The 22,408-nt window shown below is 45.7% G+C and overlaps 1 protein-coding gene across 1 annotated transcript in view; it reads right to left on the reverse strand.

Annotated features, from left to right (window-relative positions):
* The window catches only part of Prr5l (proline rich 5 like), a 57,415-nt gene that overhangs the window by 26,473 nt on the left and 8,534 nt on the right, over positions 1 to 22,408 (reverse strand). Inside the window, exons 3-4 of the mRNA XM_051144218.1 lie at positions 15,884 to 15,932; positions 4,654 to 4,711 (exon numbers count right to left, since the gene is read on the reverse strand). Of these exons, the coding sequence (XP_051000175.1) occupies positions 4,654 to 4,711; positions 15,884 to 15,932 (107 nt within the window). The remainder of the gene's footprint in view (positions 1 to 4,653; positions 4,712 to 15,883; positions 15,933 to 22,408) is intronic.

Genomic DNA, 22,408 nt, shown 5'->3' on the forward strand with positions numbered 1-22,408 from the left:
CCAAGCCAGACACAGCAATCAACAAACCACCATGTAAAAGCCTCCATGAAAAAAAGATAGCATGTGCCAAATATGTAGGTTGTTGCAGATGCCAAGTCTGTCTGGGGGCAGGAGGCACAATCTGACCCAAAGAGGTGACATTACAGAGCAAAGCTTTCTAGTTGGTAGGAACATTTTCTGTTTTCTCCTAGGAGAAAGGACACGTCTACAGTGTGGACCACACAGCCCTGAGGACGTGTCCCCTCCTGTGTCTACTTCATCAGCTATACTTCCTTCAGTCTTTGGCCTGTGGTTACGCAGGTTTGATCTTAGTCCCTTGTGCTCGCCAAGCTCCCCCACACCACAGAGCCTTTGCATATGATCATTCCTCTGTGCAGCCTTCTCTTTTTCTTTTTTCCTTTTTTATTTTATTTTTTTAAATGTTTTTAGCCTTCTCTTTCTTTCCCTCTTTGTCTAACTAGTCTGTTAATCCTCATTTCAGTTCAGACTTTATTCTTACAGGAACTTTCCTCCAGTTAATCAACACCCCTCTGTAGTGAGAATTTTGGTTTCTTTTAAAACACAGAAATGGAGCCAGGCGTGGTGGCGCACACCTTTAATCCCAGCACTCGAGAGGCAAAGGCAGGTGGATCACTGAGAGTTTGAGGCCAGCCTGGTCTACAAAGTGAGCTCACGACAGCCAAGGCTAACACAGAGAGAGACACTATCTCGAAAAACAAAAAAATGGAAAACAAAAACCCACAGAAATGTTATGGATGTCTATTTTTGTTTTAATTCCAGGTGTGGGATATGAGGCTGCTTCAGACTGTCCACAGCAGCAGACCATGATTTGATTTGTGCTCTGTCAGGGGTGTGAATCTGCCAGCTGCACATAGTTTCTACAAATACATGACGTTTGGAATTCTGAGGACTCGAGAGGGTATATACATATTAGAACCCGGAGAAGGGCTCCTGCTCCTCCAGCTGCTGCTCCTACTGCTGGCTGCTGTTGGGTGCAGTTTGCCAAGTGATTGCACACAAAGAGACAAGTAGAAGAAACTGGATATCCTGACAGTGAAGACCAACCCTGCCCCAAGGAACTTGATGCCCCTAATCAGCAGGAAGTAGTCTAACCATATCAATGTCCCTTTTCCCCACTAACCTTCTTTCTCTCCTACCTAGTGTTGAGGGTTGAGAAGAGTGGTAAAGGGTGGTACATAAAAAGAGCCCAACAAAGTAGCCAAAACTCCAGCTAAACCCCTCCTGTGTGCATTAACAATACTAGTCTTGGTTACACTCACCACCCAACCACTAACACACTCACACATGACTGACATATTAATATATAATGATTTGATTCATATCTGTTCTCATTTCAGTTTAGCACCCCCAGAACCAAACAAAGGACCTGGCATCCAATTACTGGCAATCAGCCACCCAGAAGCATATTTCAGATGTAAGCAGTGGCTCATTCACTGTAGGGATGAGGCAGAAAAGCAAAGGGTCATTTGGCTTCCTAAATCCAAACTGGAGCCAAAGAGGGTAAAGTCTGCTCTGTTGATAGCCCTTATCTGAAGCTTCCTATAGTGAAGGGAAGGAGGGATAATGCTGTGGAACAGTACTGTGCCTGCTTCCATGCTAAGATGGAGGCTTCATGAGCACATAAAGGAAGTCCTTCCACCCTGGAGCTTGGAGGTACCTTCTGGGAGGTTGGATCTGACTGATGGCTACAAAGATCAGGGAGGAAAAGAAGGTGCCAGAAAGTGAGAACAGCAGGCACAGACCAAAAGGAAGACACAAAGGAAAAAAGAGGTAGAGGAAACAGGGAGCTTCATTTCCAGAAAAAGCTTACAAATCAGCCAGCTCCCTGCAAAGGTGAAGGAGGTCTGAATGGAAGGTTCTAGATGTCTGTCATCAAATCTTCCCTCTGATACACCACAGGAGTTAGATTGTCAGCAACATATGGGTTGCTATTTTAAAAAAAATCCTGAGAAGGAAGGTCAATGCAACTGTAGAAAAGACTGAAAACAATATGGCGTCTCCTGCCCACCAGCTGCCATCAAGTACAGCTGCACACAGTAATTAAACCAAGTGCAACGAGGCACAGTGCAGGAGGACATTCTGGTTATTGCCAAACTTTAGTTTTTGTGTCATGCACGCCCTTTCAACCAAACAAAACTTTCTTGAAGGTCTAATGCACTTGGAATCAAAGAGCAGAGTTATTCTGATTGAAGAGGAAGACAACTCCTAAATGCCCTCCTATGCTTGTGCAGTGTGCAGACAGGGCTCCGACGCCCCAAACCTAAGACTAGGAAGCCCCAGGGAAACACCTGCAATGCACCCCTGGGTCCTTAGCCATGCTTTGGGTTTATAGGCACACGAAATCTTGGATGAGCTTCAGTCATCCCATCGTATCTCCATCTATGAGTTTCCAATCTTGATTCCATCTCTGCTGATGGTCACTTGTACCCACACTCCCATCTTCCTGATTCAAGGACATCTGAATCCTACTCAGCACCTGTTTCATAGAGCTGGATTTATGCATTTCTAGGAGCTGTAGTAACTCCCCAGAAGTCTGACATCCAAAATGTATGGCCAGGGACAAGTGCTCCTGTCCCTCCTTGACTGGAGGGCTATCCCCCCAACACCTGTGTACAATCCTGACTCCAAGATACAAAACAGCAAAACAAGTTACCCCTGATGCGTGAATGGATGGGTGAAGAAAAATGTTATTTAGCTATATATTAGAGTATATGGCTTCAAAAACACATGGTGCCTCCTGACATGTGACAACATATATGGACTAGGAAGGCATCATTTCAGTGAAATAAGGCACTTACAAAAACTGCCATTACTGTATGATCCCTCTTAGTCAAAACCCAGGAAGAAAGGTGTGGATGGTGGTTGGGAAAACACGGGGATTCACTGGTATGGAGTTACCAGTTTCAAGGTGAAGAGATGAGAAAGTCAGTGCTGTGGACTGTGTAGGAGTGACAGGCAGACATTTAATATCACAGGTTTCATCACAATTTCAAATGACTTTTTAAAATTTATTTTCACTCTGTGTGTGTGTGTGTGTGTGTGTGTGTGTTGTGTGTGTGGGAGAACCATATGCATCCATGCATGCAGGTGCCCAAGGAAGCCAGAAGAGGGAGTCCGATCCCCCAGATCTGGAGTTACAGGTGGTACTGAGCAGCCTTCTAATGTGGGACGCAGGTCTTCTGCAAGAGAGGCAGGCCCTCTTAATTGATGAACCGTCTCTTCAGCTCCAACCTCAAAGACGTTAGAGCCCTGATTTAGTGAGTATGCACAGACATAGAGAAACAAAAATCACAGCCTAGATGTAGCCCAGAGGGGAACAAGTGTGTGTGTGTGTGTGTGTGTGTGTGTGTGTGTGTTAAGTGTGTGCATTCCTACCCTTGTTTTTTTCCCAAAGGTTTGGGGGGACATTTACTTTAAGCGAAGCACCAGAACTTTCGAGCATCTGTTTCTCATTTTCCTTCCAACTTTGTCTCTGCAGGAGCCTCATTACTGGACATGAGCTCTTTCTCAGAAAACAGGGAAACGCCTTTCACTGGACATGTCAATCCAGCGCAATCAGGTTGTCACATATCAATAGACACCATGTGTTTTTGAAGCCATCTACTCCAGTATATGTCTAGATACAGCCGTGTGAAGTCTGTGTCCATGTGTCCATCTGGCCTATATTGAGGATATTAGGCTAGAGCACAAAGAAAAGCTAGACCAACTGTGTGTGGACTATGCTGTTATACATACCTTATACTCGATACAAGTCCTCACCCCCATGTCATCACTTTCAAATGAGACTCTGAGCTGGGGGTGCACCTCCATTGCTAGGCTCTTGCCTAGCATGCACAAAGCCCTGGGTTTACTCTCTAGCACAGCATAAACTAAGTATGGCAGTGTGTGTCTGTAGTCCCAGAACTTGGGACAGGTTGAGGCAGGAGGATGATTCAGAAGCTCTAGGTCATTTTCTATTATGTAGTAAATTTGAGGCCAGCCTGGCATATGAGAGTAGAGAGGGAGCGAGGGAGGGAGGGAGAGAAAGAGGTGAGGTGGGGGGATCTGTTAAGATTCACTAGAGAACTAGGGAATATGCTAAGCCACGTTGCTAGAAGCCAGTGGTGGAATCGAAGAGATGGTCAGTTCTTTCCTTTGAGAGGACCTCCCTTCTCCAGTCAGTTTGTTTCCATTCTGTCAGCTGGATTCTAAAACCACAGACAGACCAGGACATTTTTCTGTCAGATCACATCCCACTGAGTGGGAGCCTGCTTGTCCTAACGTCCCCCAAATGAGGAGCACTTCTGTCTAGTAGGATTCCACGAAATAGTGCTGTTGTGGATGGAGAACAGCCTAGAGCAGACCAAATCGACCGGCAGCATCTATGGTAAAGCCAATGCCTGTATCCCCTCAAAGGGCATATCTATGGAAACTCCTTACCTGGGTCTCCAACAAATCACCCCGATCACTACTCATTTGCGCAAAGACAGTCTGCATTGCACTGACAGAGGCTGCTGGTTCAAACCACTGAATCCAGCAAGAAGCAGTGCTGACTTGCTCACTGGGAGTCTGCTGCTTTTAGACAGAAGCACCTCAGCTGTGCACACATCAGAGGTTGAGTCACAGCCCCATGGACCAAGGCCTCATACTTGCCTTCACACAGCTTGATCTTCTCCTCCACAAAGGACAGTCCTTTTGCAAGAAGCTGGTTCTGCCAAAAGACAACAAAGAGCACAAAAGCTGGGTGATTCTGATGGGGAGTGCCCGACCTCCTCCAATTCCAACTCCCAGCACAGACTTTCCAGGCCCCTTGTCCTAGTCAGGCCTCTAAGTGTAAGAAGCCCTTTGTCCTCCTGGAAGGGCAAGACTTCAGAGGAAGGCTGTGAGACATCATACAGCCCAAGGGCAATAAACCAAAAACCAAATGCAGTTGCCACCCCACCTCTCAAAATAAGACACAGAAAGGACCCAGTCCAATTCACTGTTGAGCCCAATGTCCTTAAAGCCCTTGATGACTTAAACCCATATGGAGAACCTAGAAAAACAGGAAATTAAACAGAGATAGGTTTTTTTCTTTTTAAGAATAAATTTGGAGCCAGATGTCATGATGCATGCCTTTAATCCCACCTGCCTCAAGGCAGAGGCAGGTGGATCTATATAAGGTCAAGGCTAGCCTAGTGTACATAATGAGTTTCAGGAAAGCCAGGGCTGCAGACCTCCATCGCAAAACAAACAAACAGACAAACAAAATTCAGGGAGCTGGGACAGTGGCTCAGTGGCCAGCACTTACATCTGATGGCTCACAGTTGCCTGTATATTTAGCCCTAGTAGGATCCCTGTTCCTCTGGCCACTATGGGCACCTGCCCTCATTGTGCACACAGATACACACACATGCACATACCTAAAAAACAAACATCTGAAAAACAATAGACTAGGGTTTCTCAAACTTAACACAACAGCAGGGCATATGTGTCTATCGACAGGGTGAGCATGGGAGAGCTGTAGAGAAAGTCAGGCTAAGTTCTCTCCAGATAAAACCAGCAATGAATGAGTGTCCCTTATCTATCAGAGAATTAGAATTCTTCATTGCTTACCAATGGCTGCAGGCCATTTATCTCCCATGGGAGATAAAACTTCCTGGGCCCAGCAGCTAAGCTCTTTCCACTTTACACAAGAGCATCTCACCAAGAAGCCACTCTAACACACAGAACCACCCCTGTGTGCGTCACAGACACTCTGTGGTCACTGAAGGTTACCACAGACATATGCACCCTTACAGAAGAGGGCAAAGGTGGTATATGAACAAACAAAACCAACCAATGCTCTCCTCACACTGCCCTTTATAAAACCTAAAGCTCCCAATACAGCTAGCTGTCTTATTAGGGTTTCTACTGCCGTAACGAAACACCATGACCAAAGCAACTTGGAAGGGACAAGGTTTATTTGGCTAACATATTCTGAGTCACAGGCCACAGAGGGAAGTCAAGGCAGGAACCCAAACAAGCCAGGAACCTGAGGCAGGAACTGATGCTGAGTGCACTAATGGGCGCCATTGGGTGTTTGCTCCTCATGGTTTGCTCGCTCTGCTTTCTTACAGCACACAAGCCAGGAATAGCACCACCCACATTGGGCTGGGCCCTCCCATACCAATCACCAATTAAGAAAATGCCCTATAGTATAGCTCGCCTACAGCCCAATCATCTGGAAGCTCCCCAGCTCTCAGATGACTCAAGCCTGTATCAAGTTGACACAAAAAGTAGCACAACAGTGATGATGACAATGTGTGTGTGTATGTGTGTGTGTGTGTGAGCGTGTGCGTGTAGTGTGTGTGTGTGTGAGCGTGTGCGTGTAGTGTGTGTGTGTGTGTGTGTGTGTGTGTGTGTGTGTGTGTGTGTGTGTGTGTGTGTGTGGTTGGGTAGGAAGAATGTGGGTATCATAGTGGCTCAGGTCCTGCTCAGCTACTTTGTATATTTATTTAGTTTGTTAGTCAGTAAGTTACAGACAGTGTCTCACTATGTGGCCCAAGCTGGTCTCAAACTTGGAACCTTTCTTCCTCTGCCTCCCAGTACTGAACTAAGAGGTGTGTGTTCCAGCCCTTTCCAGCTTTCACCAGTTTTCTTCTTTTTTCATTAACTGTATTATTTTATTATGTTTTCAATTGATTTTAATATATTTTAATTTAAAATATTTACTATTTGTAATTAGGTGTCTTTGTCCATCTGAGTTGGAATGAACACGAGAGTGCAGTTCTCACAAAGGCCAGAGGCATCGGATCCCCTGAAGCTGGAGTCACAGGCAGTTGCCAGTCAACCAATGTGGATCCTGGGAACTGAAGTATTAACTACTGTACCATCTCTCCAACCCCATATTTTAAAATGTTAATGGACATGTAACGTAGTTGAGTAGCTGTTATCATCTTGCCCCATCTCTCTAATTACCTGTTCTCTAACGGAAGCAGTGGCAAACTATGATGGAAAAAGAATTGAAAAATAAAACAAAAATTAGTTCAGGTTTTAACACGAACTAATAAATACTTCCAGGGTTAGGGGCATATCTCAGTAGGTAAGTGCTTGCCAGGCAAGCATAAGGACCCAAGTTCAAATCCCCAGCACTCATGTGGCTGAAGTGTGGCAGTAAGTACTTACAGTCCCAGTGCTGTGATGGGTTGAGATAAGAGGCTCTCCCTGAGGTTTGCAGCTTGCCAGCCTAGCTCCAGGTTTAGTGAGAGATTCAGCCACAAAGGGTTGAAGTGGAAGAGAGAGAGTCAGGACGTCTGACATCGTGCTTGTGGGATCCAAATGCACAGAGGCACACGAACACACTAATTTATGAATACTCAGGTATTGTGCGTGCAACACACACACACACACACACACACACACACACACACACACACACACACACACACTCACACACCACAACTAAATATACCCATTAGGTTTTTAGATCCTTGAGGACAAGGACCTCTTCTTTAGTACCACTCTCCAACATGATCTCTGTTGAACTTAATCAGCCTCCTATTTTGGTGACAAGAAATACTCTGTATTTTTAAGGAGTCAAGATAAGAAACAGAATGCTTTTAAAGGAGTGGGGGAGGTGACATAGGGTCCCTAAATCTGTTACCATTTTCTTCATTTGGTAAACATTCCTTTGTCCAAATGAGAAGGAATAAATTCCAACAGATGGCCCAGGGCCTCCTTCCTGGCCCTTAGTCTTCTCCCTTCAAGGAGATATTAGAAGGGGAAAAAAATATGCGTTTCCAAGGAAAAGGAGTTATTTCTGGCTTAGGAGGGAAATGACACAGAAAACATTCTTTCTGAGTCTCTCATGATACACAGCTCGGAAATTCTGTAGCTTAGATCAAAATAAACAAAAAACGTGAGGTCTAAAGGAGCCTCTCGGCTTGTCTAGTCCTTCTCCCCGCTTGGAGCCTGTGGTCACCACGGTCTGCTCACACACAGATTTGCTGATATTTAAGGGGCTCCATTTTCCAAGAAGCTAAAAACCCCTTGAAAAGCATGCCACAAATGCTTTGATCTTGCAGTAACGGAGGTTAGGTTAGAGTTCCCTTCCCCAGACTCCAGCCCACAGGAATGCAGCTCAGATTCCACTAGGAGTCAGTCCTTCCTTCAGTGCCTGCGGGGCTTCCAGGATTCAGGGGCTGCCCAGTACCTAGCTTCCCTTCCCCAGAGAACCTTCTCATTCACACACCAACAATCTGACCTCAGGCACCAGGACTGCTCTTGTCCTCACCTCACTCCAGGGACACCACTGATCAAGAATCTTCCCTCTGTTAAGTCTACACACATGTTGTCAGTCATACAGGTGCCTGCACTCCTGTGCATCCTGCATCTCTTAGGGTCTAGCATTTGAAGGGGGTGCTGTTGACATCTCTAAGACCTCTGAATGTGTGGTCTGTGTGTGTATGTGTGTGTGTGTGTGTGTGTGTGTGTGTGTGTGTGTGTGTGTGTGTGCATGTGCGTGCATGTGTGTTATAGGAAGGTGTGGTGGAACACTGCAACATAAAAGCACAGAGAGTCTGGAGCTACCACCTCCCAGGAGGCATTTGCAGGCTTGATGTCCCCAGTGTCCGGGTCACACCCACACTGTCCCACTCTGACTTACCACTTAGGCAGTAATGGGGTGTGGTTAGTGGAGGTCAAGATATGATGTGTGGAGGTCAGGGTTGGACACATGCCTACAAATTCTGGAACATAAGCATGGTGGCAGCCACCCCACCAGGGTCTGGCAGTGCTGTGACACATTTGCTAACAATTAGGTGGGCGTGGTTGTCCCTCCCTGCCCCCCTATGTCATATGTGCTACAATGTAGAGAGTCCAAAGACCTCTTAGAGGCTAACTGACTTCTGTATGCAGCAGTGGCAAACCCACTGCAAAGAGATGGAAGTCCACAGCCTATCTATTGCCATATTTTCACTTAGCATTGGGCCCTGAAGATTATGAAGGTCACACCACTGTCATCTGTGGGACTTAGGCCTGCTCAGTGGTTCTGAGAGACAAAAACCAAGGGAGGGAGAAAAAAGGAAGAAAGAAGTGAGGGAGAGAAGGAAATAACAAAAGGAGGGAAGGGAATGAGAGAGAAAGGTAAGCTTTAACTGAGGTATTCCACATTATTTCTCTAAGCATCTCTTCTTTCTAAATCTCACCTCAAAAAATTCCAACCCTGCCAAGTGCCTGGATCCAAACGCTCTGAGCAGGCATTTGCTGTGAAGCAGTAGTGACAGTTAGGGACTTTTTCTTCTGACCCCTCCCAGCCCCCCAATGGCTCTCCCTCCTACCTCCCCAGCCAGCTTCAAATCACAAACCACCAGTTCATTAAATAGTAGCTCCTTGGGAAACGACTTGGGAGCTGGCAGTGGGCCGGCTGTTACTTAACACATCCTGCTGGCACGCCATCAGTGAACTTGGCCATGGACAACGTAGCACATTAATGAAGTGGCAGAAGGATCCGGAAGTGGGAAGAGCTGACATATTCTCCCTCCCCCCCGCCACTAAGATGCAGAGAAATGGGCTGCCAACAGAAAAACGAGGTTTGGGATGAACTCCAACAAGGAATGTTTGAAGGAAAGCATCCCAAGGCCTTTGAGCCTTTGATGGCGGGGCGGGGGTGGGGTGGGCAGGGAATCAGTTCATCCTGGGCAGCGTGGGGCTGGATGGAGGTACTGAGATGAGCAGAGAAGAGGATAGGCATGTGTCGGGGTACAGCTTGTCAGTCAATGTATGTCACCTGTCAAGCAGGGTACTTCCCAACCCAATCAGAGGGACCTAGGGAAAAAAGGTAATCAAAAAGGATTGGGGGGAGGGATAAAACCACCTCTACCTTCCCAGGACAAAGAACTCCATGGCAAGTACATTACAGGCATGTACTACCATTGCTGGCTTCTGGGACGTTAGGAGTTGAACACATGGCCTCGTGGATGCTTGTTAAGCACTCTACCAACCGAGCTACATGCCCAGCCTTCATTATAACTCTCAGAGGGAGCATCAGAGAAAGCTTTCCATAGCAAACGAAAATTCACAACGACCTTTATTTCCCATGACCGTTAGGCAGCAGGCCATGTCTGCTCATTGTCACACCCCACGTGCAGCACCTACTGAAGCTTGCTGCGCCTTCGCTTCGCCTCCCCACGAATCCTGGGTCATCTCAGTCCTTATCTGGTCTATAAGAAATCGCTCAATTTCATACATTGCAGGCTCCTTGAAATACATTCCCACACAGAACAGGCCTGCATGACATCAAAGGAACCCTGCTCCGATAGAGCTAAGAAGGGCAATAGATAAAGCCCCAACCACGCCTCTTTCCTAGAGCCCATCCTCAGATGGTATATTTTCAGCATTTTGTACTGATAGCATTTTCCCCCTCACAATTAAAGACGCAGTAACCCAAATCCAATGAAGCCAATGATCCATTACCTCATTGATTTCCGTCTTTATTTAAAACCTATTAAGGCCTGAAGTTATCCATCTCAAGACTCATTTTTCCACTAGTTTCATAAAGTATGAGACAAGCACAATAAAAATATTCCAATAATTGCACAGAATTCATACAACTGCTCTAGAGACAGGGAGCAAGAAAGCGTGAGAAAGACAACCCCTGGCTGGCTGGATACTCTTTGTACCTCGACTTAGTTAGCTCCACCTCAGAGGTCAGGGTGGCCAACAGGAATTTCTGGGCCACTCTGGTGTGCACAGGGTTCACCAAGCCTTTGTCCCAAATACCATCCCAACCTCAGTCCTAATGACCTTCTCACCTACAAGCATAATCCTGGGCAAGCTGCTTTGTGCACTGCCCCACTTTTAACCCACAGTTTATGCATGGAGTCCCCCTTCTTCCCAGCTGGACACCTCAAAATCTCTATTTCCTTTTGGGGAATCTTGCATCTTAAAGAAGTCTTCCAAGATGGGACAAAAAGGGAACAGTGCTTTTTCTTCCCCATTCAGTTTGGATTTGAAAATCACAAGAGTTATTCTCAATACCCTGTCTTATCTGTCCCTTACAAGTTCCATTTTCATAATTATTTATTTTATTCACTTATATTTATTTATTCTGGGCCTGATCATCCATCCCCATCCTACTACTGTGTGTGCTGCTGGTGGTAGATTCACTGTTTTTGTTTGTTTGTTTTGGTTTTGGTTTTTTGAGACAGGGTTTTTCCATGTAGCCGTGGTTGTCCTGGACTCGCTTTGTAGACCAGGTTGTCCTTGAACTCACAGAGATCTGTCTGCCTCTGCCTCCCAGGTGCTGGGATTAAAGGTGTGCACCACCACGCCCGGCTGTAGATTCACTTACATTTCTGCATTGTTTTCAGTTTTAAACTCCATTCTGCCTAGGGCCCCTCACCATGGGTTTCCTCTGTCAACTACTTCCAAGTGCACATCTTCCTTGCACTATGATGATCAGTCCTTTCCTGGGGCTCTTGCAGCAATCAGATAAACATATGCACATACTTACATATTCACATACATGTGTATGTGCACGGTAGGCCCAGACACCCTGTGCTTTTATGTTGCAATGTCCAACCACACCTTACTTACAACACCAACACACACACATGCAAGCACGCATGTACATACGTCAAACACAGCCAGGAATCCATGACCTATTGGTAACTGTAGTGTTCCTCTTTCCTTCTCCCTTAACACTCATTCAGTCAGAGCTTTGACTCTAGCTCAAGTTTCTATATGAAGCAAAACTCTAATTCCACCAAAAGAAATGGAACCTTCTGGCCTTGAGGCAAGGTTTTTAGCAAACACAGTAACCCACAGATGAAGAACTGAGAAAGTGAGGTGTTCGACACCCCGACTGCCTCCCATACTTCACACCGTGCAGATACTTTATTACTAGGCAATCCAAAAATGCAGATCATTTTATAATATCCATTTTCAAGCATGACAGAGAACCAGTTCTCCCTCCAAGCAGTCACTAGGATAGAGTTCTACTCTGAAACCTCAATTTTCCTCCCAGGCACAATTCAAAACAGACAGGGGGGAGGGGAGTCAGTACTGGAAATGTCAGGTTTCTCTGGCCAGTGTCTCAGGAAAATCTACTCAGGCTCCTGCAGACCAAACAGGCTGTCTTCTCTGTGTGCAGACCTGAGATAAGCACCGTTTTTTTTCTACCTGCTGCCCCTGCCCTCACCTCAGGCCATTTTCATTATCCTTTTCTTTCTTTAAATTTGTAGAATAAAAATGCTCGCTTGCGCTAGCAAAAGCAGAGCCCCAGACCAGAAGAGCTTGGCTCCTGGCTCTGAAAATGGTGCACTCTCACTGAGAGAGGAGGGTCCCAGGAGGGGGCAGACCACACTTCCAAATGCAGGTGCCTGTAGGAAGGGCGGGGGGGGGGGGGGGGGGGGAGACACGGCTAGGGGGATCTAAGCCTCACACATTCTTCTGAGCAACCAAGGTTTCAGGACTTCCCTGATTGTCCTGAGGCACTGCTTCTCATAGGTCTCCCTGATTTTCTCCAGGTTCTTCTTCGTTGGAGCCTCCTATGGCTTTGTCCCTTGACTGTTGTGAAGCTGAGCTTGCCTCTGGACTCTCTCCTGTGTGGAGATTTCTGGTGCATCGTTAGAGGCTTTCTCAGTGGTGCCCAGCCCCAGCCTTCCCCACTCAAATGTCTCCTGAACCACCTTCAGCCTGGAGGCCACAGCCAGGGCCACCTGCATCGTCATCCTTAAAGCTACTTATCAAAATTGTCTCTGTGTAGCCAGGCATGGTGGTGCATGCCTGTAATCCCAGCAACTCTAGGAAGCAGAGGCAGGCAGATTGTTATAAATTTGAGACCAGCCTGGTCTACAAATCGAGTGCAGGACAGGCTACACAGAGGATGTCTAGCTCAAAAAACCAAAATTTTTTTAAAAATCACAAAAAAAAACCCAAAATAAATGAAATAAATTGTCATTGTGTTTTAAAGGGACCCTGTAACAACACTACTATCACAAATGAAAAAAAAAACAAAAAACTCAGAAATTAACTCACGACAACAAAATATTGACACAGAACCTTAGCCTGTCAAATATCCCTAGCTAAAAATGCCAAATTTAAGGCCAGCTCTCTCTTCCTCTAATGAGGAGGTTGCTAAGTCCCAGAAGACTGCTCAGACTTTCTCTGGCATGAAGGTAAGGGCTAAAGTAAACATTTTAAAAGGGAAATACTTTCCAAACCTGCTCTCTGATGTTATTCACTGACATTGTTTAGGCTCCTAAATGTCTTTTCTAGTGTGTTTGGTAGACAGTCCCTCCTGCTCTCCCTAAAACATTAAACATGAAAACAGCACATGGGGGTGGGAGAGGGAAGATATATCCACAACTTAAAAAAAAAATCCACTTAAAATCACTATTAGGAGAGCCTCCCCCCCACCCCTCCTGCACCCCCCAGCCCCCAGTTTAGCACTGCAAATAAGAAAATCTCAGATTCAAAGTTCTGAAAATTAGCCCCACACCACACCCCAAGAAAAAGGACCAGTGCTCACCAAGCACCTTCTCTGGTTAGTTCCTGATAGGAAATGACATGTGGTTATTAGTTTTGAAGTATCTGGCATCTTTGTAAGCAGTATTAGCCACCCCCAAAACCTCAGGGCTTCCCATATGCTCAAGTCCCCACGCAGACACACCCTTCCTACTGGCCTAGGGGTAGCCCCAAACACCAAAAGACAGCTGACATTTACGACTTGTCTGAAACCACACGGACCCCCATCTCTTTCAAATGTCAGGGCGGAAGACAGGCCAGGCCAAGCCAGCAGGCTTCTTCAGGACTCACAAAAAAAAAAAAAAAAAATCTGTTCTCAGTAGCCTAGCTTCAAATCAATCAATAGAGACCACAGGGGGCGAAGTGAGGTAGAGGCTGACCTTTGAGTTAAGGGTAAAGGAGATGATTCACAGTTGGGACTCAAAGTCAGAGTCTTCAGTCTCCCGTCCCCACCCCCACAACACATGCTACAGGTCAAGCAGCTGAGAATGACCTGACTGAATTCCAGGCTTCCTCTGGATCTTGGTTTGTCCAGATTTAGAGTTACTGTTTTCTGCTCTGTGTGTGTGTGTGCATGTATGCATGTGTGCACATGTGTATTTATACGCATTTGTGTTTAACTGACAGGCATCTGTCATTCTTTAAAAGTGAACATAAGAGTTTGACATTTCCTAATACTTGAGTCAAAAAGCAAAATGGTGTTCAGGTTTCTTATGCAAACATATCTCTAGTTTTCTATTTTTGCTCTACTTGGATACGAAATAACACACAAAAACCTGCAAACGAGATGTGATGTGTGTGTGTGTGCACGCGCACGTGTGTGTATGTGTGTGCGCACATGTGTGTGTGTGTGTGTGTGCACGCGCTAGGAGTGAGTGTTGGAGCCCCTGGAACTGGAGTTATACATAGTTGTGAGCTGCCATGTGGATGCTAGGAATTGAACCAGAGTCCTCTAGAAGAGCAGCCAGTACTCTTAACCACTAAGCCATCTCTCCAGCCCCTACTATATGTATTTTTACATTCCTTTTCCCATTTGAATGGATGGGTTATGCCTCAGAATAATAAATAAGAATCAGCATAAATTTAACAAATGCTATTACTCTCTTATTTTGTGCTAGCCAGTAAGGGCTTTGTAAATAACAGTTTATTTAGTCCCTACAGTAACCCTATACAGGAAGATCCTAAGAGTTATCTCATGGCTTTTAGAAGAGCAAAGTGAAATAAAAAAAAAAATATGGCAACTTTCTTATGGTAACACACTCAGTAAAAGCTATACTGGGCCCTGGGTACCTCAATGGTCCATGACCCTGACTCCCATGCTATGGTACCTGCTACAGCTGGCACTGAGCTCTCCACCACTGTTATTTCATGCAAACCAGCAATGGGGTAAACTATATTTTTGTTCTCATCCTACAAACAAGGAAACTGAGACAGACAGAAATAAAGCAGCTTGCCCAAACCCACCTAACAAATGAGTGAGAAATAGGGGCTGACTTCATGGACATTGGTCATTCACTGTCACCCAGAAGCTTCCAAACACCTCTGGTTAGAGTTAAGGAAGCAGCTTGTGTCTATGACTTAGAAACTGTCCTTTGCAGAGGAAGAGAGAGACCTGATCTGGTACCTTGACTTTTTTTAACCCCTCAACAAGTGTAGGCAGAAAGGAAGTCTGACTGTCATGTCTAATCCCGCCATCAACAGAACAGACTAGGAGACTTAGTGGCAAGAAATAATCTGCCCAAGGGCACATACACACCTAACTCAACTAAATAGCACACACAGGACAGGAAGGGTTTAGGGCAGTGGTGGGAGTCAGGGTCCTCTGGGTAAAAACTATGTCTTCAGTAACAGAAAGCAGATTCTGCTTTTTCCCACCTGCGTCGCAGTGTTGGACAGCACAGCTGTCCAGAGACTGTGCAGCATGCAATACACAACCCACCTAATAAGAAGCAGAAAGATGAAAACATTGGCTTCCAGAAAGCAGGCCATGCAGACATTTGCACACCCAAAAACAATGCCACTCTTCTTAATACTGTTTGAATCTGGAAATTTTTTTTCTCTCATAGATGTGCTATGTAGTCCTCTGTAAGCTAATTAAGACATATTTCAAAGTGTCTGAGACACAATTTCTCATAGTAAGGACAGACAGGTAGGAATCAAATGAGCAACAATTTTTAACAATATAAATGAGTCCTGGGACCCAAAAGCCTACGACTTACTGCAAGGGATCTGACAGATCTCCACTAGCATCAGGGACCAAGCTGGCTCAGCAGTCCCCTACAGCCACTGCAGCACATAGAACTGTAGGCATTGAAGGAATGAGCAAATGTGCAGCATTAACCCTGTTGGTATATCAACCTCATTAACGCTGGATGCTGGGACTCTCTGAGCTTACCTGGAAATAGTCTGTAATGAATGATCCAAGTTCACTCTTTAGCAGCCGCCTGGGGAGAGAGAAACAGAGAACCTCAGTCGGGCAGCTGTTGGTGTGATGACAGGGGCTGAAGACCCACTCCAAAGGACATCAACAAAGGGCTGGTTACTAATGACAATGTGTTTCCAGTAGCACGGGGGTAGAATCTAGGCTGAAAGAAGGAGTTCTCTTTCCTAGGGTCTGGTAGAGCCCTCCACCCCCAGTGCTGCTGCAGTGACAAACATCTATAAACATCTTAGAGTCTAAAACACATGGTTCAGACATTCCTCATCCTAAGATTTTAAAGTGTGTGCAGGATGGCACAATTGTTACAAGTACCGTAGATGGAGAAGTCGTGCCCACCCCATCTCACACATTAATCCAAGAGCCAAGGGTCAAACCTAGACCTTCTTCAGAGTCGACACCTTGTCCTATAACTCCACCTCCCCTCTCCTCTAAGTCCATCACACTGTCCTAGACTTGAAAGTCACTCGAAATTGAGGATATGTTTGGGTGGTCTCACCTCACCCTGAATGTACTGGGGCAATCTGCAAAAGGGACCACAGTGAGGAGAATTGAGTTTCTGGTTACCTAGGCAACACATTTATTTATTCAGTTGCCCTGTATCTTCCCACACATTGTTCCACAGTGAAGAAGACACACAAGGTCTCTGCTCTCTTAGAGTTTTCACTCTTGGGTGAAGCATGTGGACAGATAGCATACAGATGTTAAACAAATAAAATAATAGCATATCAAAGCATCTTAAGTGCTAAAGATATAAACAAACAGATAATGGGCCCATCCATGCTGATTCATCTTGAATTTGATCCAAACAAGGTGAGAAAAAGCTACAAACAAGAAAAACTGGCTCCTGGAATCCAGTGAGTTCTCTAGGGAGCAAAATCTCCCTGACTTCAAGGTTCTCACTGCCTCTCCCACCTGCTATGGTTATTAATGAGCAAATGCTCAAATTTCTGACAATCTTGCTAGGTGTTAACTTCCCTCAGAACATGCTCACACATGTCACTGATGAATAAATAGGCAGTTACAGCAATATGTCATTATGTGCATAAAACAGGAACAAGAATTTGGGGACAGAGCAAGAGAGAAACACTCAGGTGAAATGTCCACAAAAGCTTAGATAGCTGAAACCACACAGAAAACATGACCCGTTACCCACAGCAGAAATATTAGGTAGTAAATGAAGCATTTTTAAATTTGACTTAGTGGCAGGTAACCTAAGAGCCACTCCAGCAATGCACCCCAAGAGTTCTCCAAGATGTGGGCAAGCCTGATGAGAGGTGGAAATGAATCAATCAAAAGATATTGGGCTAGGGCTAAAGAGATGGCTCAGCCATAAAAAGCACTTGCTGCTCTTGTAGAGGTCCCAGGTTCTGTTCCCAGCATCCACATGGAGGCTCACAATTCTATTATTCTGTACCCATCTTAAAGATGCTGCAGCTGAGGTTCAGAGGAAGGGGCTTTTTGTCTAAGAGGGTGGAACAAAGACCTGCCCAGGTCACCCGACCACAGGAGAAAGCCTCCCATCTTACACTACAAATGTATAACTAGCCATAAGTCCAATTCCAGAAGGTCCTATGCCCTCTTCTGATCTCCGTGGGCACTAGGCATACATGCAGTGCATATACATACACACACAGGCAAACGTCCATACACATGAAAGAAAACTGAATAAATCAACATTTTTTTAAAGTAATTGGGCTGAGAGCATGTCTTGGGAGAGAAAACAGAACGGAGCAGCTAGCACCACCTGCATGGATGTTTCAAAGCAGAATGAGGCAAGGAGTCTGCCTCTCACTAGGAAGCAAAAATGCCTCCTGACGGTCTTTGTGGCTGAGGAATCAACATAACACTGAGATCACATGACATGCCGTGGAATTGGTGTCTGTGATTGCTAACCTTCATTGTCAACTTTATGGGATTTCAAATAACCATAGGAACACACCTCTGGGTATTTCATAAGTCTTAACAGAGCAGAGAAGACCCAGGCTACACCCCACCCCAAAGAAAAAAAATGACTCTCTCCTCTAGCTGTCATCAACTGTCATAGCTCCTCTGATGTGGGAAGGGTAAGGAGTAAAGCTTATGAGGCAGCCCCTGTTCGTGTTGGAATTTGGACTGGCTGGAACTCGTGTGAGTCTTGTTCCGGTGATCACAGCTGACGTGAATTCTTGAGGCACCCTGATTCTTAGACACATGAAACACTTTCAAAATAACACAGAAAAAACACAAGGCTGAATATTGAGGCTGTGACTAGAAGTTAAGTAGGGCCAGACAACACTTTAACATACTATTCCCTGAAGTGAAGGGGACCCAAGCTCCTACAGATACACCACCTTATTACCCATGTCTAATCTAGTCTGTGGTCCTTGAACAAGGAACCCCAGGGCGCCAGGTGCACTTCTGTGTGCATTCCTACACATGCAGAAAGATGGTCTTAAAGACAACTCAACGAGATACTGTTACAATGATGACATCTGCCTTTGAAAAGAAGGAAATGGGAACTAGGCTTTTGGGGTATCAGCAAAGATTCTTTGCCTTAAACCTTTTTATAGGGGAGGTGTGTGTGTGCGTGTGTGTGCGTGTGCGTGTGCGTGTGCGTGTGTGTGTGTGTGTGTGTGTGTGTGAAGATGTATGCTCATGTGTGTTCATGTGTATGTGGAGACCAGAGGTCAACCTCAGGTATTCCTTACAAGCCATCCATCTTGTTTTTTGAGACAAGGTCTGTCTCTCACTAAGGCCTGTGGCTCACTCAGTCAACTGGCTGAGCTGATCGTCAAGGATCCTCCTGGCTCTGCCTTCCCACTACTGTAAGTACAAATACACACCACCATACCCAGCTATTCTCATGGGCACTGAGGCCCAAACTCAAGTCCACACACTTATGTGGCAACACTTTACCACTGAGTCATCTCCCTCGCCCCAGCTATAACAATTTTGAACTGTATGAATACAATCATGTTCAAAACACTTTTCAAAAAGATTATAAAATTACCAGTAGTCATCACCAAGGTTACTGAGGATAATCAGAAATCCAAGAAAGGACTATGGGAGTAAGTTCCAAGCAAGGGCACAGTGTCAGGAAGCAGGCAGGCATAGGGGTGACAGAATCCTGAAAGTTCTATGAACCTGCACTTCCAGCCCTCCCTAGGCTTGGTAACCTGAGAACCACTGTTCCCAGAGGACACAGAGGAAGAGGACGTAGGGAGAGAGGACCAGGGCCAGGGGACAGGAGGAGTGCTGGCTGGTCAAACTGTGGGCAGACCACAGCTGAGTTAGCTTACACAGCTGCCTCTACACCATGTACTCTGTTCTTGTCTAACAAGGAAAGGACACCTCTGAAAAACAAGCAAACAAACAAACAAACAAAATCTCTACTCATGTGTCAGCCAAACTGAGAGTTAGGAGGTCTCCCACACTTCCACCTCAGTCTATAGCCATGCTGATGGTAAAAAACAAAACAAAACAAAACAAACAAACAACAAAACCAACAACAACAAACCCAACAACATATGAAAGAGACACTTGCACCTCTCCCATAACCTATCAGACTCCTAAACAGTAGTCCTCAAAAAATTGGAATTTACCCAGGAATCCCATGCTCAAATAGGGAAAAAAATGCAGAACTGTGGTGTGGTCAAAGGGTACACTTGCCTCCCAGAGATTTCATGTACTCTGTCAATTTGTGAGACAGTCTGGATCTGAGACAATAATGGGTCAGTGATGGTCAGGCCCACACTGTGACCAAGACCGCTTAGTCAGGCATGCCTCTTGCCTTCTGTTTAAGACTAAATCTTATGCCAGGACCCCAAAAGATGGACCTGAGGAGTCACTAGATCCCTTTGCTCCCTTTTCAACATGACTATATTGAATTAATCTCCTTTTTCTGCTTTTCGCCATTGCTATTGAGGATATGTGACTGAGTCTAGTTTGTTAGGGCAGCCAGTGTGCAGACTCTGACCCTAACTCAGATAAACTGCATCTCAAGTGGAATGCAGTAGCTGTTGCCCCTCTTATGAATACACTCTGCACGCTCTCCCCACTGACACGGAAAAGAGCAGCTGGCAGAGAGACTAGGGAGCCCACTGATTACTTCTTTGATCTGTAATAATCTACTAGCAATCTGTTAGGTATTAGATATGGTGCTGGGCACAAGAAGGAGAGGAGACAACTTGGACAAGTATCTTCCCCATGACAACTCCCTCATTCAAAAGCTGAGATTTCTTTAAAAATTTGGTTGGGGGCCTGAGTTGGAACTTTAAAACCCAAGTAAAGTGGGGAAAAAAACAACAAACAACAAACAACAAAAACAAAACAAACAAAAACCCAGGTAGCATGCACTTGCAACCCCAGGCAGGATTCACTGGCTAGCCAGAACTGGTAACCCCAGGTCACTGCAACTCAGAAATAGCATGGATGGCTCCTAAGGAAAAACCCAAGGTTGTCCTCTGGTCCACACACATGCATGTGTCTACATACATATAAACACACACATACAGATGCATAAACAAACAAACACATATACACATACACACAAAGTCACACACACATACACACAAGACAGACACACTCACACACATACATGACACACAGAGACATAACAAACACACACACACAGACATATACACACAGAGAAATATATACACACAGACATACATACATACACAGAGACACATATACATGCACACCACAGTCACCTACTACAGAGAGACCTACACAACACACACACACACACACACACACACACACACAGCATCAGCAAGATAATCCCGTTCCTACCCTCACCATTCCCTGGCTCATCGAGTTTATCTAGTTCATGGGTAAAGCATACAAAGAAGAGAAGCTGGCTGGATTCGTGGGATGGAAGCCTATAATTCCCAAGTTGTGAAAAGGCTAAGGTGCTCCAAAGCCTAGAATCTGGCTACTTACCTATTTTTTTCCAGTTCAACAGAAATGCAATTATTTGCTGCAACAAATTAAAATAGTAAGGAATAAGAACAAATTGTACCTAGAGTGGTGTCTTTTTATTTATGTGTGTCAGGCCGCGAGATGCACAACATTTATATATCTATGTTTTAGCCTAAGAAGTATCTGCAGAGTAGCAGAAATAGCCTGTTTCTGACCGAGAAGCTGACCTCGGAGACAGCAGCTCATTAAATCTGGAAGCAGCTGCCTGGGTCTGAATACTGATGGCCACTTCCTTGCTATAGACAACAACAAGCAAGCAAATGCATCCGACCTTCTTCCCCGCCCCGTCCTCAGAGAATGTGTGGACAGTGAGACACACCCACTGAGCGGAATGGCTGCAAGAAGCAAGTGAGTTCATCTTTGAGATGTTTTGTGGATGAGCTTGTGATAAGTCTACCAGGAATGCCTGACTCTGAAGCCTACAGCCCTAGGACTCCGCCCTTCTTCTCCCTGACTCCTGCCCAGGACAGCAGACTGGCTTTGCTCAACCTCAGATTTAGGCCCTGGGAAACATGTGAATGGAGTAAGTAGCACATGAGGCCCAGAGCCCAGCCACTCTGTGAGCTAAAGGGAAGACATCACCTGGGTTGTTGTGGCTGGAGGCTGAAAGGACCTTCTGGTCCAGGCCACACCCATACGATCAGTTTCATATTCCCAGACCCCTGGCTTCATTTGACAACAAACTTCTGCTCGCAGTCACTCCACTACAAACAGTGAGTTAGAAGGAAGTTAGGGAGCCAAAAGCAATGGGAAGGAAACGTTTATGTGGGACACGTGAGACAAGTGAAAGCAGAAATAGTCTGAAGTTCAGTTAGAAGGCAGAAGGAGCCACAACGGGGTGTGGGGGTGGGGATGGGGAGAGGCGGGGCCGGGGCAAAGGGGAACAATTTCCTGGGCTATTCTGTGTCACACCCCAACACCTGCCCAGGCTGATCAGCTGAGCTGCCACCCTAGCTCACAAGACTTCCTAGCTGGGCGATGGTGGTGCACGCCTTTAATCCCAGCACTTGGGAGGCGGAGGCAGGTAGATTGCTGTGAGTTCAAGGCTAGCCTGGTCTACAAAGCAAGTCCAGGACAGCAAAGGCTACACAGGAAAACCAAAACCATAACAAAACAAAAAAGGACTTCCTGTAATTACGTAGACCAGGGATTCTCAACCCCCTTTGGGCATCACATAGTGGATATCTTGCATATCAGATATTTATATTCTGATTCATACAGTAGAAAAAGTATGGTTGTGAAGCAGCAATGAAATAATCTTATGGCTAGACTCACAGCCTTGGGAACTGTATTAAAGGGTCGCAGCCTTAGGAAGGTTGAGAACCACTGATACAGACCCTTGATCTCCTCCTCACACCATGTTGTCAACACAGTCTCCACTCTTGTTGGCTTGGAGGTAAAGCAGACAGCGCCAAAGTTGGGTTCCAGGAAGCAGAGGCTCAGGGCAGAAGGGACCCTGAGAAGCTACCTGAATGACCAGCCACCATCACCCCTGAGTGTAGAGGTGGAGGAGTAAGA

This window comes from Acomys russatus, chromosome 4, assembly GCF_903995435.1.
Source record: "Acomys russatus chromosome 4, mAcoRus1.1, whole genome shotgun sequence".
In the NCBI taxonomy this organism is placed as follows: domain Eukaryota; kingdom Metazoa; phylum Chordata; class Mammalia; order Rodentia; family Muridae; genus Acomys; species Acomys russatus.